The sequence below is a fragment of the Nelumbo nucifera genome, chromosome 1, assembly GCF_055504915.1.
Source record: "Nelumbo nucifera cultivar China Antique chromosome 1, China Antique-T2T, whole genome shotgun sequence".
Classification (NCBI taxonomy): domain Eukaryota; kingdom Viridiplantae; phylum Streptophyta; class Magnoliopsida; order Proteales; family Nelumbonaceae; genus Nelumbo; species Nelumbo nucifera.
In genome coordinates this window covers 148,494,045-148,510,967 of record NC_142649.1, presented here as the reverse complement: position 1 = coordinate 148,510,967, position 16,923 = coordinate 148,494,045, and the positions used below count along the sequence as shown (strand labels likewise).

Below are 16,923 nucleotides of genomic sequence, written 5' to 3'. Positions count from 1 at the left end.
CTATCTTTCATGCAGTTTCAGTAAGTATTTCCAGTATAAATGTTGTGATATATATACTCCAACAACAATTTGTAGTACCTCTGTAATCCTTGGAATCATTTCAGCAAAGAATCCGGATTGTGTGGTGCAATCCTAATCATCTTTTTGTTTGATTGGTTGTTCGTCCCATGGAAATCTTGTCCTACAACGATCTTATTAAGTTCTTAACCATATATATTTCAGTAGAAAGTAGTTGATAGAATGGATATAGAATCCTGGTTCTCATCTTTCAATCGGGTACTATGGATTAGTACATGGAATGAAGAGCCATTTATAGTAATCAGACATCTCTTATGTTTTTATTTTATTTTTTCCACTCTCGTGGGGTATTTTCTCATTGAAGATTGAAGAAGGCCATGAGAAAACAACTGTTATAAGGAAAAATAACATCTAGGCCCAAGAATCTTCAACTCCATTGTTTTCATTATTGTAAACATTTCCGGTTTGTGACAATTGACTAAAGCAAACAAGAAATTTTAACTGAATTTTTGTTTTATGGGAGCATACTACAATGAATTAGTTTCCTAGTGCAAGGCCACAGGTTGACACACCTGTTAAAAGGGTATAAGGACTAGTTGTATTTCAGTAAATTTATTAACCACCCCTCTCCCTCCAAACAATTACAAAAGGCAAACACCATAACTCTCAGCATGACTGTGGGGCTTGCCGGGAACCAAGAGTGGTAGTAAACCCGTTGTGCATGGCTTCAGAATTTCTAGTTGAACTTTCTGTTAATCTGGTTTTTGAATATGGTCTTCTTAGGAATTGGAATTGCCACCTTTTAGGCTTTATCTGCCCCAACAATTTCATTTGCTCCCTTCGGAACTTCCTATTTGCGTACCATTTTCCACCTCGCCAACCCAAGCCATACCTGCAATACACAAGAAATTAGGAGCCCACACGGGATATGATGATATCACTTTTTTTTTTTAAATATCACATGACACCGACCACAAGACATCAATTTTGAACCTGACTTGATGCACATCAATATTGTTCCTCCAGGATCTGGATCTGGTATTCAATCCTGATGCACATTTTTTTTATCTACACAATGTCCATTTTAACCTATATGCACGGGCAAGCAAATTAGAGGAGCAAAGTCCTAATTTTGGGGTCAGATTTGCATGCAGTGTTGCCTCCAAGATAAAAGCAGCACTCTATTACCAAGTCACATATTCCCTCCAAGATAAAAGTCGACCATATACTAAATTTTTTGTGTATGAATATCTCCGGTCTGTCTTGAGAGTAATTGGTTTAATGTCTTGCCACCAATAATTTTGACAAGGCTTTGAGATATCTGTACTAATAGAAGGTTTAAGTTATAAAACACTTTTTGTATGCATAACTATGTCATAGTAGTTTGGATCGAGAGAGACCTATGCAATTGATCAATCAAAGCGGGGGATTGTTGGATTCTAATCTCATTAGAAATTAAATCCAGTGGGGTTTGATTGATCAATTACATGAAAAACACACCTGCACACATGTCTTGGAAAATAGTTTTTTCTCTTACTACAACCAGTTTTCAACTTGTCCCACATTGGAAAATTACAAAACTTGTTTTGAATTTTCAAATAGGAGCTTATTTACACTTCTTAAAAATAAAAAGGAGAGTATGGAGGCTTGCTACCACGCAACGCGCACGCACGCGTGTGTGGCGCAATGAGGTGCTTTAGAGGCGCACTTTGCTTATGAAGGGCAGCTTTAACTTTTGGTGTGAGGCTGATCATAGATGTTTCAACGGTCACGATTCGGTCAGGTGTGAACAAGAGGCACTATTTAAAGTTAACAATCATTAATTATTAACTACCTTTTTAAAAGTCACGATGTTTGAAATTGTGACTGTTCAAAGAGCCTTTTCTGAACCAGCACCTTCCTCTGCTCCATGACTCTTCAGAGATTATTTAAGGAGAGTGAATCAAACAAATGTATGCACAAGCTTTTCAAAAATCAGTCGTCTCTCTCTGTTCGATCTGCTACTGTCTCATAGAAGGTTTCTTCGGAGAATCTTCAACTTTGCTAGTTGAAGACTCTCGCCCAAGGCTCTGTTATATCCTGGGAATGGATTTGCCTGTAACCCAACAACAAACTCAATAGAACTGAGTGGGAGCAAATAATATTCTAAAGACAATGTCTTCAGACACGCCTCAGAACTTCTCCTCAAAGTTTTAGTGATCCCAATTTCCCAACAGCCTCCAAGATAAAAGCAACACTCTATTACCAAGTCACATATACCCTTACAAACTCTAGACCCTGCCTTGAATAGAGAAGACTTCAGCTTCTTCTTCATCACTCAAAAATTCAGGGCATTTTCGACAAGATATGGATTGAAATGCTTCATCCTCAAGGTGCTAAAAGAATAATTGAAAATTCATCTGTCCTACAAGCACATCAAGCTTTTGCTCGACCACCAAGTTGCTCATGCAGGGTTAATTCAAAAAAATGTCATTCAAGTTAAATACCTACACTAAAGAAACACCTTTGCCAAAACATGAAAAGGAGTCTCTAAGGCACTCCCAATCTATCAACCATTACTCATCTCTATTAGTCTGCATTGATCTTGTCTAATAAATGAAGAGAAACCGAAATTGAAAGATGAGATGATATTTTGCATTAAAATTTTGTCTAACATAACATGCTCCAATAAAAAAAGGGTAGCCCAGTGCACAAGGCTCCTACCAATGTGGGGTCTGGGGAGGGACAGATGAACGCAGCCTTACCCCTACACATACAGAGAGGATGCTTCCAAGATTTTAGCCCTGGTCACCCAGGTTGCAATGGTGCAACCCAACCATTGTGCCAAGGCCCACCCTCAACAAGCTCCAATAATGATGATGGTAATTTCAGTACACCAAGTTCAGATAGACCACCCATTCTTACCACTCCTCTAACACTCACTGTTCATGCAGCTACACCTCACCTTTGGGAGGATACCGGCCATAAGTTATTGATCCCAAAATGCACTCAAAGAAATCCTTGATCCTAGTGCCTGCCCTAAATATAATAAGATCCTCCTAATTCCTCTCCTTGCAGGACAATTTACTAGAGAATTTTCCAATCTAGTGACCCATGTACACAAGATACTAACTTTCAAGACCAAAGCTGTAGCCTCCCCAATATAATAGATGTTACCTGAAGGGGCATCTGCACCAGTCCTCATCCATCCAATAACTGTCCACAAGTTTCTCCACAACCGCCTTGTCTACTTTCAGGGCAAACATCAAAACTTAGGCCCCACCAAGAGTGTCAGTATCTCCAATATGGCCAAATAACCAGGGTCTGTTCATCCTGAAAAGATCAATATTCACTTTCCCGTAGCCCCTAAAAACTCTACAAGGGAGAAGAATAAGAAACCTCTTCTTTTAACTTCAAATTACTTCTCATCTCACTCTCTGTACACTTGCAAGATGATGTTAACGCTTGACATCAAGTCAAATGCTTCTCATTCTTGTATGACTTTTTTTTTGTCAGTATTCTTGTATGACGTTTTTACTGTTACAGTTAAGTGTTTCTAATGATATGCATGGATGTGGTTTGTCATAATTCTTTTCTAACTTACTTGAGTCCATCTCCTATAATGACTTATATAAACATAATAAGGCAATGCCAATAAAAATAAATAAAACATGATAAGGCAAGTGAGTGATATTGGTGTCTTTCCTGATTTCTTATTCCTTCTCAACACTAACTGCAAGAAACATGATCTACATAGAGGGTACAGTTTACTTTGGGGAAAAATATGAAAAAAAAAAAGAAATTTAAAGAATGCATGACATGTAATATTAAGTTCCTATTAACTAGCAGTAGCAAGTATGATAACCAATGAAAAGCAGGAAAAAAAAAAAAGATACGCTTCAGAATTAGGATTCATCATCCTAACATCCAAAACGAAGAAATTAGGGAAGCTGTTTTGGTCATCTATCCCAGGCTTCCCAGCTGCAATCTTATGGACCATCTGGCTGGAAAGAAATAGCAGAATTTTTTAGCAAAAGCTAGGTTCAGAAGCAGTGGTGATTAATGCTGCAGTAGGCTTCTTAAAGAGTTGGTTGTCTGTACATAATGTATTTAGAAATGATACTTTTTCATCTTCTTTTTTGAGGGTGGTTTTTTTAGGGGTCCATAGTGGGTTGTCTTGTACAGTTTCTCTTTGTACAAAGGACCTTGATCAGTGATTAATACAATATGCTATACTTTGCCTTTTTCGAAAAAAAAAAAAAAACATCCAATACGAAGAAATTCATAATGCTGGAAGTCAATATGTTTAGAAGCAAACCCAATAATCAAAGAGGTTCCTGCAGTGGCAATGCAAGTTGTAGTACTGATGCTTCCTGAACCAACAATCTTCTTTATTTCAGCATGTTCAATATGATAGTTTTTTTTCATCTGCTCAGAATAATAAACAAAAAAAAAAAAGAAAAAAGTTACCCACATGTGTAGGAAACCCCAATCAATAGAGATAAAGAGGAAATTCAATAATAAGAGAAGGTTACGGAGGTTACAAATAAAACCTTTATTAACTATTGAAGAATTCTAATTACAAGTTTATGGAGGTTATAAACAATGCAACATTAAGAGAAAGTAAGAATAAACACTTAGAACTCCAAAACAAAGAGAAGAAACAGGTGGGATATCCAAAACCAAGGGGAACTCAGCTTCATATGTAACTTATGAGGAAATTTTTAATGCTGGAGAAAAGGCATTAAGTGTAGAAAAAATGTCAAATCAAAATATTCCAAAAAATTTGTAATTTTCCTGAAGTTGTCAAAGGTGCCTTGGGGTGCAAACTTCATCAAGTATAAAGGCCACATGCAAACAGAGATAACTCCAAAGACAAGGAATCATGACACAAAAAAGTACACACCTCATTTAATGCATGTGTATGTGTATGTGTATGTGTTTTTTTTTTTTTTGATAAATGAAAGTGATTTTATTAATTCAAATAAAGAAAGTACAGTCAGCCTAGGAGGAGGCACAAGGTGTTACCTCCCCCAAGGACTGAACCATAAGCACTAAACAAACACAAGCCTGAAACACAATTATAAGGTAGCCCAAAACAGATCCCCCCTTGATATCCCTTGCTTGGCTAGAGAGTCAGCCATTGCATTTGCTGATCTTCTAACCCACTGAACCCTGACTGTCATATTTCTTGTCAGCCATTTAACTTTCTTTAACAGGTCCCTGTAGCCCCAACAAGCTGTTTCCGGACTTGTCAGCCATCCCACTACTACCTTGGAATCCCCTTCATGCATGTGTATGTGTTTTCTCAACTCCTTTCTTTTTTTACTAAAAAAATTCCTTTTTCTTTTTCTTTGGAAGGGAGAAGTTTACGTTTTTTAATGAGATTGTGGTTTAGACAATATAAGCTGTATAAGACACATACGTATGCACATTATACAAGTGGAGCTCTTGGTTATGCACGTTACCAAATATGAAGGAGCTATTAAGAGGCAGATCAAGAAGGTTGTCGAGAAAGGTGAAGATGCTAATTTTGATCGCAGTGGATTTCTGACTGGTCGCCATCCATGGGCCATCAACAGAGAAAGTGGTGAGTCAAATAAGGGTGCTGGCACTTCAGTTTTTTAGAAGGATAATGATCCACAGATTCTTGTTGCCAGTCATGCCTCAGTGGTTTCTTGGGTGTTTGGTCCTGTGGAGGGACAAGAAGGGGTGAGGGTTGGGCAGAGGGATGGGATGGAGGGGAATGAGCTTGAGCTTAATAAAGATGGTAGGTCAAAGGTTGCTGAAAGTGGAGATGCACCTGAGAAAATTACGGCAGACGATGCAGAATATTGGTCTCTTCCTGTAGACAAGTCATCTTCGGATTTCTCCTTTTCTTTTGAGGAAGTAGCGGTTGGTAAGTTAGGTGTTGATTTGGGGTGAAGGAGGAAGGCAAAGGAGAGAGAGGAGGTGGCTGGTGAAGAGGAGAGGCCTAAGAGGAATTTCTCCTCAAGCAACTTGCACATTGTTCACGTCACTAAAAGGAGGAAAGCCAAAACTGTCGACTGCAAAGGTTTCAGATGAAGCTGAGCCTCCTAACTCTTTTAGCTCGGAATCTAATTCTGTTCATTTGTATCAAGATAAAAAGAAAGAGGAGGATTGGGATGATAATACGGGGAATGTGGTTGGTAAGGTCATAGATGAAGTAGGGAAGAAGGAAGGATGCTTGGAAATTGAGAAAATTGTTGAAAAAAAAAATGGAAGTGGGCAAAAGGCTTGGTCTGTTCTTTTTGGGTGGTGAAACATTTGCTAGGAAAGCCATTGAGGAGTTTGAGCAAAGGAGGGAGGAGAGCTTGAAAAAGAATGTAGTAGGGGAAGGTGGAGAGATTTGGGATGAGTCTGTTGATGGGGAGAAGGAATTACTTGAGGGAGAGGAGTATCTGTGGATTTTATTTTGTGTTTTTTGTTGGAGTCAGGTGGGTGTTGGAGGTTGGGTTTGTCTTGTTTGGTTGGAGTTTTCTTTTTGTTGATTCAGTGTCATTTGTTGTTGTGACGTTGGTGTTCCCTTTTCTAACTTTCCACTAATCACTTGACTCACTTCCATGCTAGAAATCCCACTGGAGCTGTTTTCATTGTTAAGAACATCCTAGAGATCTGGACATCTCTTGTTATTTTAAGAAAATTTTCTTTGATTTACTATAAAAAAGCCTATTGTTTTTTGAGAGAAGATAACTAATTTCATTAAGATAAAAAAAAAGGGAGGGATGTACATGAGGGGATGTACAAAGCCTTGTCAGCAAAAGAGAAACAAAAGACAAAGCCCACTAAATTGGCAATGTATGAGCACTATACAAAAAATCCCTTCCCAGCCCAGATTTAGCTAGACCATCAGCCACTTGATTTAATTCTCTGGGAATCCATCTAAAACTGCACTGTAAGCAAGAGGCAAGCACCCTGATTTCTAACAGAAAATGGGATAGCTTCCACCGGTCAAGAGTTTGTTGGAAGCCCAATTTATAACATCCCTTGAATCTCCTTCCACTGCAATGAAACAGAGCTGATGTGACTTGGCAATTCTGAGGCCTTCCAGGAAGGCCCTAGCCTCTGCTTCAGAAGCACCAACAGCCTTGGGAGGGCCACTATAGGCCCAAGTCAAATCTCCATTTGCTCTTCGAATTAGACCTCATATTCCAGCATTTGAGCTGTCCTCTGCAGATCTCCTAAAACTGCCATCAAAGTTCAGAATGCGCTCACAATCTTGTTTTGGGGTGATTTCAAGAAGAGGCTGAGGGTGAAATGGAGAGGTTGACAGAAGTGCTGGCCAATTACTTTGTATGTTCTGATTGATACCCTCAAAATCTTTACAATAAAAAAGTCCATTGTTAAGAGCATATTTTTTTTTCTTTTTCCAATGGATTAGTTTGAAACGTAATTTAAGAATAGCATCAAAATCAAAAAGAAAATCATGTTCCATAAAAGGAAAAGGTTTAACATAAAATAACAACCAAAAGAAGGATACTAAAGTTATATCTCTACTGAAAGCAACACAACCAATTGTTGTTCTTTTGACGATGAACCACTCCGGTACAGACTATACGGAGTAAATTTGGAGAAAGTGAACAGTCAGTATCATACTTCAAAGTCCCAACTGTGGCATGTGAAAACAGTCCTTCCCTTGGTTTGAAGCCTTTATTCTTAAGGTCCGTACAGAGCATTTGATTTTAAATTAAAAAAAATAAAAAAATCCATCTGCTGTCATAATGACAATACAAACTTGACAAGAAAAAACCACCATAAAAATATAAGAACAAAAGAAATAAAAACTTACAGCCTTTTCAATTGACTCGAGCCTTTCCTCAACTTTAGCTTGATGAAGGTATCTAAGAGAATAACCTGCATAACCAATTCATAGTTCAAAAGAGGTAACTACCTTATCTTAACTAAATATATCAAAGGTCATCAATAGCTATAAGACATAAAAAAGGTAAGTGATCAAGTTGAATGGAACCAATCTTCCTTGTGTTTGCAACATGAAGAATCTTACCACATTGCAACTTGAATAGACATAGTGGTAAGCCAGATATAGTCAGATTCCTTCATTTTAAAGTATGATCTACTCAAGCTCGGGGGATTCCTGAAACTCTAACCAACTAGCAATTGGAAATTTAGTAACTTATAATCTACTTTACTACAGTTTTGTCATTACCTGTTAGTACTAAGCAAGGAAGCAACAATCTTTGTTTATTACTTGGCATAATGCTTAATCTCAGACTGGCACAATACGGGTTTGGTTCTTAGAGCAACCACTTTAGTACCCAAAAAAATTCCAAAAGTTCGGACCATTTCTAGTCTACCCCTCCTAATACCCCAGATAGCTGGGACCAGCAATAGGTAATGGCCTTTTACATATGTGACTTGGCATCTTAGTTAATCTACCATTTTTTTATCAGTAAGTCTAGAGGCTACTGAGATTTTAACACCCAACCCAACCCACATTCCAATCAGAACAGCTCTCACCAGTCATCTGTCATCAATGAGCCAAGGACTAAATTTTAACTTAGTTAATATACCAAAAATCATTCTTGGTGCTCCACTCCATAACCCCAGAAGGTGGAGTTCTAGGTTTACTTTCAGCCTGATATGCTAACGATTTGAACGACCAGGTCTATCATGTTTTGTGTCACTTCCATGACCATGATGTTTGCACAACTAACTCTGCTTATTTACTTATTTATTCATTGTTAGTAATAAGACTATAAGTTTTATACTAAATTTTAACTTAGTTAATATACCAAAAATCATTCTTGGTGCTCCACTCCATAACCCCAGAAGGTGGAGTTCTAGGTTTACTTTCAGCCTGATATGCTAACGATTTGAACAACCAGGTCTATAATGTTTTGTCACTTCCATGACCATGATGTTTTGCACAACTAACTCTGCTTATTTACTTATTTATTCATTGTTAGTATAAGACTATAAGTTGAAAGGCAAGGTTGTACGCAAACATTAAATATGAACTTTAACCTTTGATTGATAATGATTAGGATGCGTGATTTCTTTTAATCACTTAACCTTTGAATGAGCTGTTTCAATCACCTGCAATGATCAAATTCTGGATTCCCAAATTTTTTATTATCCCGATTCCGGTGAGAGCAGCCATCACTTCAGCCTTTGTGGAGTCAGCCAAGCCAATTGGACTGCTAAAAGTCCAGCATATATTGCCCCTTTTGTCCCTTACTGTACCTCCAATGCCAGCTAATCCAGGGTTACCTAAGGCACTGCCGTTGAAGTTGAGGGTCATCACTCCTTCACTGATGGGGACGGGGTGCCTCAAGGATGTTTGCTGGGGATGAGGGAGAAACAGAAAAGGGTAAACATCTCTATTAAGATCATTGCCTGAAAGTCCTTCAACTTATCTTTCACTTATGTGTTCTTTATATCAGTAATGTCACATTTCTGTTATTATTTCTAGGCTTCTGGCAGATTTGTATCATCTTTTAATATTTCTTTAGATGACAAAGGTATGATTCTTCAATTTATATTTCTTTCTATGTTATTTCTTATTAATCTTAAGTTTCTATTAAGATATTTAGTGTTTCTTACTGTTCAATTCACACTATCATATGGCATTCTTCAATTAAATTTAAATGCCTTGATATCAACTGTATCCCCCCTCTCTTTTTGTTGATGTCTAAAGTGGGAATATTTGTATTAACTATTGGTTACATAAAAAAAAAGGGGCCACAGAAACAATACATAGGGCTTTACATGGTTAATGAGATAGAATAATGTACAAAATTTACATGATTTGGCTTCTACATCAAAAGGAGCAAGAAAAATAATTTTCGCCCATTATATATATGGTAAAAGCAGTTTTCATATTTCAGATCCTAAAAATTCTGACCCAGAATACCAATTTCATGATTTTCCCTATCAATACTTGGACTGGGTGATTCTTCCTATTAAAGATATGGCCATTCCTCTCCTTCCACAAGCTCCATCATATTCAAAACAGAGAAAGGTACCATGAGTAAAAGGCCATGACGACTGATGAGATCAAGGCTACCAAATCCTTTGTAGTAAACCAGTATCTGTGAAAGGGTGCGATTAAGTGGAACCCGGAGGGGGGGTTCGGAGACAGAGAGATGTGAGTATGGAGTATTGCTATCAATTTAGTTGGTATATATCAAATAGAAACATATTAATTATGGTTTTTGGTGAGAAGAACATAAAGTGAGAATGGGGTTTATGAACTGTTTCCTTATGACAGCATATTGGAGGTCTTGGTTTCTTTCAATTATCTCTTTTGTGCTCTTCTTATATAGCTTTAATAAGGTATGCAGAATATCAAGCTTGAATTTAAGTTTAACTGGGTTTGTAACATATTAATCGAAATTTCAAATCCGTAAAAAGAGAACCAAAATCAGTAAAAACAGAACTAAAACTAGTAATTACCAAGTTTTAATCGTAAAAGTACCTACCAACCCATGCAGTAGCAATTGATGCTAAAGAAGTTGAGATTGTAAATACCACCCTGTGTCTCTCAAAAATGTCCTTAAAGAAAAACAAATTTAACAGCAAAATTAATCAGAAAACAGCAAAATACTACCTCTTTAATCAGAATCGAATAATTTAATCTCGTATAAGACCCTAAGAAATGTGGAAAAGGAAGAGTACTTTGGTCGAAAAATAGGTGTCCTGAACAGCAGACCAAGAGTTCAAAGCCTTCCTTCTCAAGCGAGGCATGGCCAGAGGTCCAAAAATTGAGGTTCCGTAACTCCTTAATCGATGCATTCTACGCCAGAACTGGTCGATCAATCCAGTTCTCGAGTTCTTCGATTCCTTTTTACGATATCATATGCGGGATTTTACCACTCCGGAGTCCGGAGAGGGAAAGCTCCTTGTTGATAGTCCAGAAAGGAAAGGGAACTTCTATTTTTGCTTCAGAACACCCGTCCCTGGCAAAAAGATGACCCAACACGCAAACCCGATCCAACCCAACCCGAAAATAGGGTTAAGGTCTCATATTTAACTACCTGCGAATGACCCGACCCGAATCGAAAATGGGTTGATTTGGGTTAACCCGATTTTCAGGTCTAATTGAGACCGTTTATATATTGTTAGAAGTGTCCCCTCTAATTTTGATTATTTAGTCTTTAACTTTATTGTTTACTCTTTAAATTATTGAATGTTCCAAGTTTTTTATTTTATTTTTAGAATTTTAAGCTTAATTCTTGTAATTTTAGCATTTTTCTATATTTTTCTTTATTTTTAAATTTCCAATTACTTTTAGGGATGACCCGAATTAACCCATGGGTTAGTCCTAACCTGAACAATTAGGGTTAAGGTCTAGCATTTGCCAACAAAACCTGAAAGCAACCCACCCGATATCCACCACCAATTGTCTTGACCCAACCCAAACCCGATCCACCCAACCCAATTGCCAAGTCTACCCTATACTTTTAGTGTCTTAAATTTAGTCCCTATTATTTTTTACAACACTTAACCCCCTCTTTACTTTTATATCATTACAAATAACTCCTTCCATTTGGTGATCATTTTTCAGCCCGACACAAAAATTCTTGGCTTGGGCAAAGTCTGAATCTGCTCTTTAAAGAGCGCTCCTCACACCAACCTCACATCATGTACCAGTCGCACATCGAGAACATCTTCCGTACGACTTCGGATTTGTTCCTCACAGAGCACGTCTCACACCAACCTCATAGCTCGTTTGGCCATGCATCTAGAACATCTCCGTACTTGAAAATATTTATTCATGGGAAGATGTTCCCATTGAAACGTGTTGTGAGGTCAGTGCGGGGCATGCTCTGTGAGGAACAGATCCAAACTCCTGTACTTATAAGTTATTATTCATGGGAGATGTTCCCAAATCCCAATACACAACGGGATGTGATTATGAGGTCAGTGTGAGGAGTAAATCCCAGTTTGCTTGGGCATAAGAATTTGGATTTGCTTCTCATAGAATGCATCTCACACCGACTTCACAGCCCTATCCCACCATGTATTAGTAACATCACCCTATAAATAATAATACAAAATACCAAAGATGTTCCTGATGTGCGGCCAAGAGGTGTTGTGAGGAGAGCTATGTGAGGAGCAGATCTAGGCTCTTGGCATATATTTGGGTAGAAGACTTCTAGGAGTGCTTGGGTTCGACTATGATATGGGAAAGATATGATATCTAAAAAACTTATGACTAGTCAACTGGAATCAAAATGTGGTAACCAATCAGATGTTATTTGTCAAAATTCATGGATGGGTTTTGATTGGTCAAAACTCTTCTGATACCATGTCTTTCTTGCTTTATAGATTTTCTTGTGCTTAATAATATGAATGTTTGGTGGACAAGTGCTTCTTTCAAACGGGGTAGCATATGTATTCTGATAACTAGGCGATGGATCAAGATAGGACCAGAAATGTAATAAGCATGATTAAGGCTATGTTTGGGGGGCTTTTCTTCTCTAAACGGGCTTTTAAATAAGCACTTTTTGAATAAGTGTTTATAAGAAAAGCATTTTTTATCGTTTGGTGGTACCTGGCTTTTTTTTTTTAATTGCAACATAAATAGCTAAGAGCCATTATATTTTCATTTTTTAAATGGGCCTTTTGATAAAAAAAAAGTCCATTTGCAGTTGTTTCATCATAAATGCTTTTTGGTGCTTTTGGACTTTTTAAGCATTGTTCCCAATAAGCACTTAAAAGAAAAACTCCCAAATAGAGACTTAAACTTGCCCTTCATTTTTCAAAGAAACTTAAACATTCCTTCCCATTGTTATCTCAAATGGTTTGAGGCAAAAGACATTTTTGCCTTTAAGGTCTTACCTTAAATGCAAACTTGCAAACCCTACCTTGTAATGTTACAATTTGTTGAAGGGGTGTTTTGTAACCTAGATGAGAAATTGGTGGGTTTGGACAGGTCCACACCACACCACTATGGTAGGGAACACACCATATCACAGTCCACAGTTGTTCTGAACTATGGATAAACTGATTGGACTAATTCAGTCCACACTTGCAGTTGTGTTTTGTAGGTGTGGCACACTTTTTGATTTTATACATCTCACATACAATTTGTGAAATAGCTACACAATCGATTATAAAAAGTAATTATACCCAATAACCCTAATTAATTTGGAAATATCATCGATAAATTCATATTAAACAATAAAAAATTTATTTTAACAAAAAATAAGTGAGAAAATAATTAAAAATAACAAAAATATTTTGTATTAAAAAAATAAATAATGCAATGAATAATTATTGAATTATTTAAAACTTCAATAAAAAGAGTAGAACTTATGCTAAAAAATTAGAAGGTACATGATACATCATCAAATTATAGCTTCAGGGGTGTAAAGGTAAAAAAAAAAACAACAAAATACTAAGAATCTTTTTGTCCAATGGTGGATGAGGACCATCCAAGAAAAATAAGCATGGATGAGAAATTGATGTGGGACCATTCCCAATGAACCGAACACCAATTATTATCGTAAATGGGACCAAAAGAATCAAGAGAATCAATATTTGATGGGACCGTCCTTATTTGAGTAAAAATAATCAAGAGAATCAATATTTGAGTAAAAGTAATCAAGAGAATCAATAATAGATTGGAAGCCTAAATCTCTTGCAAGCAAAAGCTCTGTGCACATGACATCCAGTTGCATATTATGTTAAATTCATAGGGAGATATTCTGACTGTGTAGTTACATGCTCATACTTGTAAAATGTGTGCATCATATTGCCTTGTAGGAGATGGGAGAAACCATTAAAGGAACTTGTAAGGGGCATTCTACAACATAATATATTAGTTTTCATTTGCTTTTAGAATTGCTACATCAGCAAAAACAAAAAAAAAAACAAAACAAAAATATGTTCTTGAACTCCATTTTTGTTTTCCTTCAAAGAAAAAAAAATCAAATTAGTGTTTTTTTTCAAAAATAATACATATTTTTGGAACCATCAAAATAATGGTTTTTTGAAATAAAAACAAATTTTGTAGTATAGAAATTACATGCTTTATGGAAATAACTAAATAAAACATGTTTTGAAACCAAGAATTCAAGAACATATTTCGGATTTGAATTTTGAAAAACACATACATGCACACAAAACCTATTCTAGAATACTCAAGAACATTCTAAGAATTATGAGAATTCCCACGTAGGTTAAGTCGGTGATTCTTGTATATATATATATATACATACATCTTAGAACATTTACATGAATGTTCTCGACTTAATTCTCATAATTCTTAGAATGCTCTCATAATTCTTAGAACATTTACATGAATATTCTTGATTTAACCCATTGATTTTTGCTCGCAGCAAGACAGATTCACTTTGATCATTGTCAAGGCTCTGGTAATAATAATAAATGAAAATTATTATGAAGTTTTTCTTCTACCCATTGCATTTTGTCATGGTATCAGAGCCTTGACAATGATCAAAGTGAACCCATCTCGCTACGTGCAAAAATCAGATGGTTAAGCTTCGTCAGTTGTGATCATAGATCTCTAGTGTCCAAGATTCATTGTCAACACCTCTGTTTGGTTGAATTTTGTCTGTTACGACCATTGGTCTCCGACATCCAAGAATCATTGACATCACCTTTGTTTCTTGGTGATCTTCATTACTTTGTTTCTTATCTTTCTTAAACTTTAGTGCTCTATTCTCTGTTTTTATGGCCAATCTTGATCCCACGTCCCCATATTACCTCCATCTATTTGATCTTCTGTCCTCTTACAAGTGACAACTATTCAACATGGCAATGAGCAATGCGTAATGCATTGCATACCAAAATTAAATTTGCATTCGTAGATGGAACTCTGTAATGCCCAAATCCATTTGTAGCTAAAGATCATATGTGGATTAAATGTAACTCCATGGTGATTTCATGGACTTAATTATTTATCTTGTGAACTCCACGGAAGTGTTGCTTATATAGATACTACTAGTGAGATTTGGAAAGATCTTGAAGAAAGATTTTCGCAAGGCAATGCCCCACGCATCTATCAACTGAAGTGTGATATTTCCCTTCTACACCAAGGAGATTTATCCATTGCTTCACATTTTACAAAGATTAAGAGTCTCTGGGATGAAGTAGCTATTCTCAATCAAACAGCAAATGTGGCCCTACTAAAGAAATTGTTGCAGATCATGAGAAAGACAAGATTTATCACTTTCTGATGGACTTGAATGACATCTTCAATAGCATTCTTTCCAACATCCTAGCTTTTGAGCCCCTTCCTATGATGAGTTGAGTATATGCTCTAGTTGTCCAAGAGGAAAAACATCAGTTAATTATGTCTTAGAAAAGCTTGCCTCTTCCTGATGCTGTTGTTTTATTTGTTTCTTCGAGATCCAACAATTATTTTCGATTCGGTGATAGTCCTCAACCATGCCCATGTTGTGAACATTGCAAACACTAGGACCATCTTAAAGAACGATGCTATGAATTGATCAGCTATCCCGAAGGTTGGGAAAAATGAAAGCCAACTCGCAGGCCAAAACATAGCACTCAACAAAGCACTCCAAGTGCTGGCTTTTCATTTGTTATCATGGCATGCTCTATAACTGGATCTTCTACAATGGTCGACCTCACTTTTTATCAAGACCAGCAACTGATGAGATTGTTGAACACTAATTCCACACCCTATGTGTCACCAATACCTCTGGTAAATCACTTCATCTTATTCATCGGATACTTGATAGCAGAGGTTCCAACCATATTGTCTCCACCAATGATTTGTTTCTCTACTACACCACTTTAAATCCCATTTTTTTGGTTCACTTGCCCAATGATTCAACTTTTAAGGCCACACACATAGGTTCTATCCTCTTAAATCAGCATCATATTGTGCATGACGTTCTTTATGTGCTTAAATTCAAATTTAATCTATTATCCATTGCTAAACCACCCTCCAATTACATTGTACTATTGTTTTTTCCAATGATTCCTACATGCTTTAGGACCTACTTCAATGACATAGATTGGCAAGGGGACGCTACTTAATGGCATTTATTGCTTACAGATTGTATTACCTACAACGGCTCTCTCTATTCGAACTGATGCTGAATACTTAACATGGCACAATTTCCTAGGACATGCTCTAGCATATCAATTATCTCTCTTATTTGATGGTCATGTTTCTGCCCCAAATAATGCTCGTGACATATGTGAAAGAGCCAAACATACTTACGCTCCTTTTCCAATAAACTTGCCTATAGCATCTGCCCCATTTGAACTAGTCCATTGTGACATATGGGGTGCTTACCACACACCCACACACTCTAATGCTCAGTTTTTTCTAACAATAGTAGATGATTATAGTCGTTGTACTTGGTTATTTATCATGAAAAATAAATTAAATACCTTTTGTTTCTTCCGATCCTTTTGTAATAAGGTAAAAACCTAATTCTATATGGTGGTTTGTATTGTTCAGTTTGATAATGGCATGGAATTTTTGTGTAGACCTATGCACAAATATTTCATGGACAATGGTATAATACACCAATGCTCCCATGTTGATTCACCTCAACAGAATGGGATTGTTGAGAGAAAACACCGACACCTATTGGAAATGGCTCATGCCTTAAGATTTCAAGCTTCTCTCCTGTTGAAATTTTGGGGAGAATGTGTTTTGACTACAGCCTATTTAATTAATCACTTGCCCTCAACTCCTTTACGTGGCAAATCTCCTTATGAACTCTTATTTGGTGTGCCTCCACGTTATGATCATCTCTGCACCTTTGGCTACTTATGCTATGTTCAAGAAAAACCAATCTCCAAGGACAAGTTTGATCCACAAGCATCTTGGTGTATATTTGTTGGTTACCCATTTGGTCAAAAAGGTTACTGAGTCTACAACTTAGACTCCAACAAATTCTTTACATCCTGAGATGTTTTATTTTATGAACATGAATT

At 36.8% G+C, this 16,923-nt stretch overlaps 1 protein-coding gene across 1 annotated transcript; it reads right to left on the bottom strand.

Moving 5' to 3' along the window:
- Positions 1-430: 430 nt before the first annotated feature.
- On the bottom strand, positions 431-10,905 carry LOC104606511 (triacylglycerol lipase-like protein). The gene is made up of 5 exons (XM_010271756.3): positions 10,657-10,905; positions 10,461-10,533; positions 7,808-7,872; positions 4,316-4,425; positions 431-910 (listed from the first exon to the last, which is right to left on the bottom strand). The coding sequence occupies exons 1-5, from the start codon at positions 10,771-10,773 to the stop codon at positions 685-687; spliced, it is 591 nt and encodes a 196-aa protein (XP_010270058.1). The 5' UTR covers positions 10,774-10,905; the 3' UTR covers positions 431-684.
- Between the last annotated feature and the right edge of the window lie 6,018 nt (positions 10,906-16,923).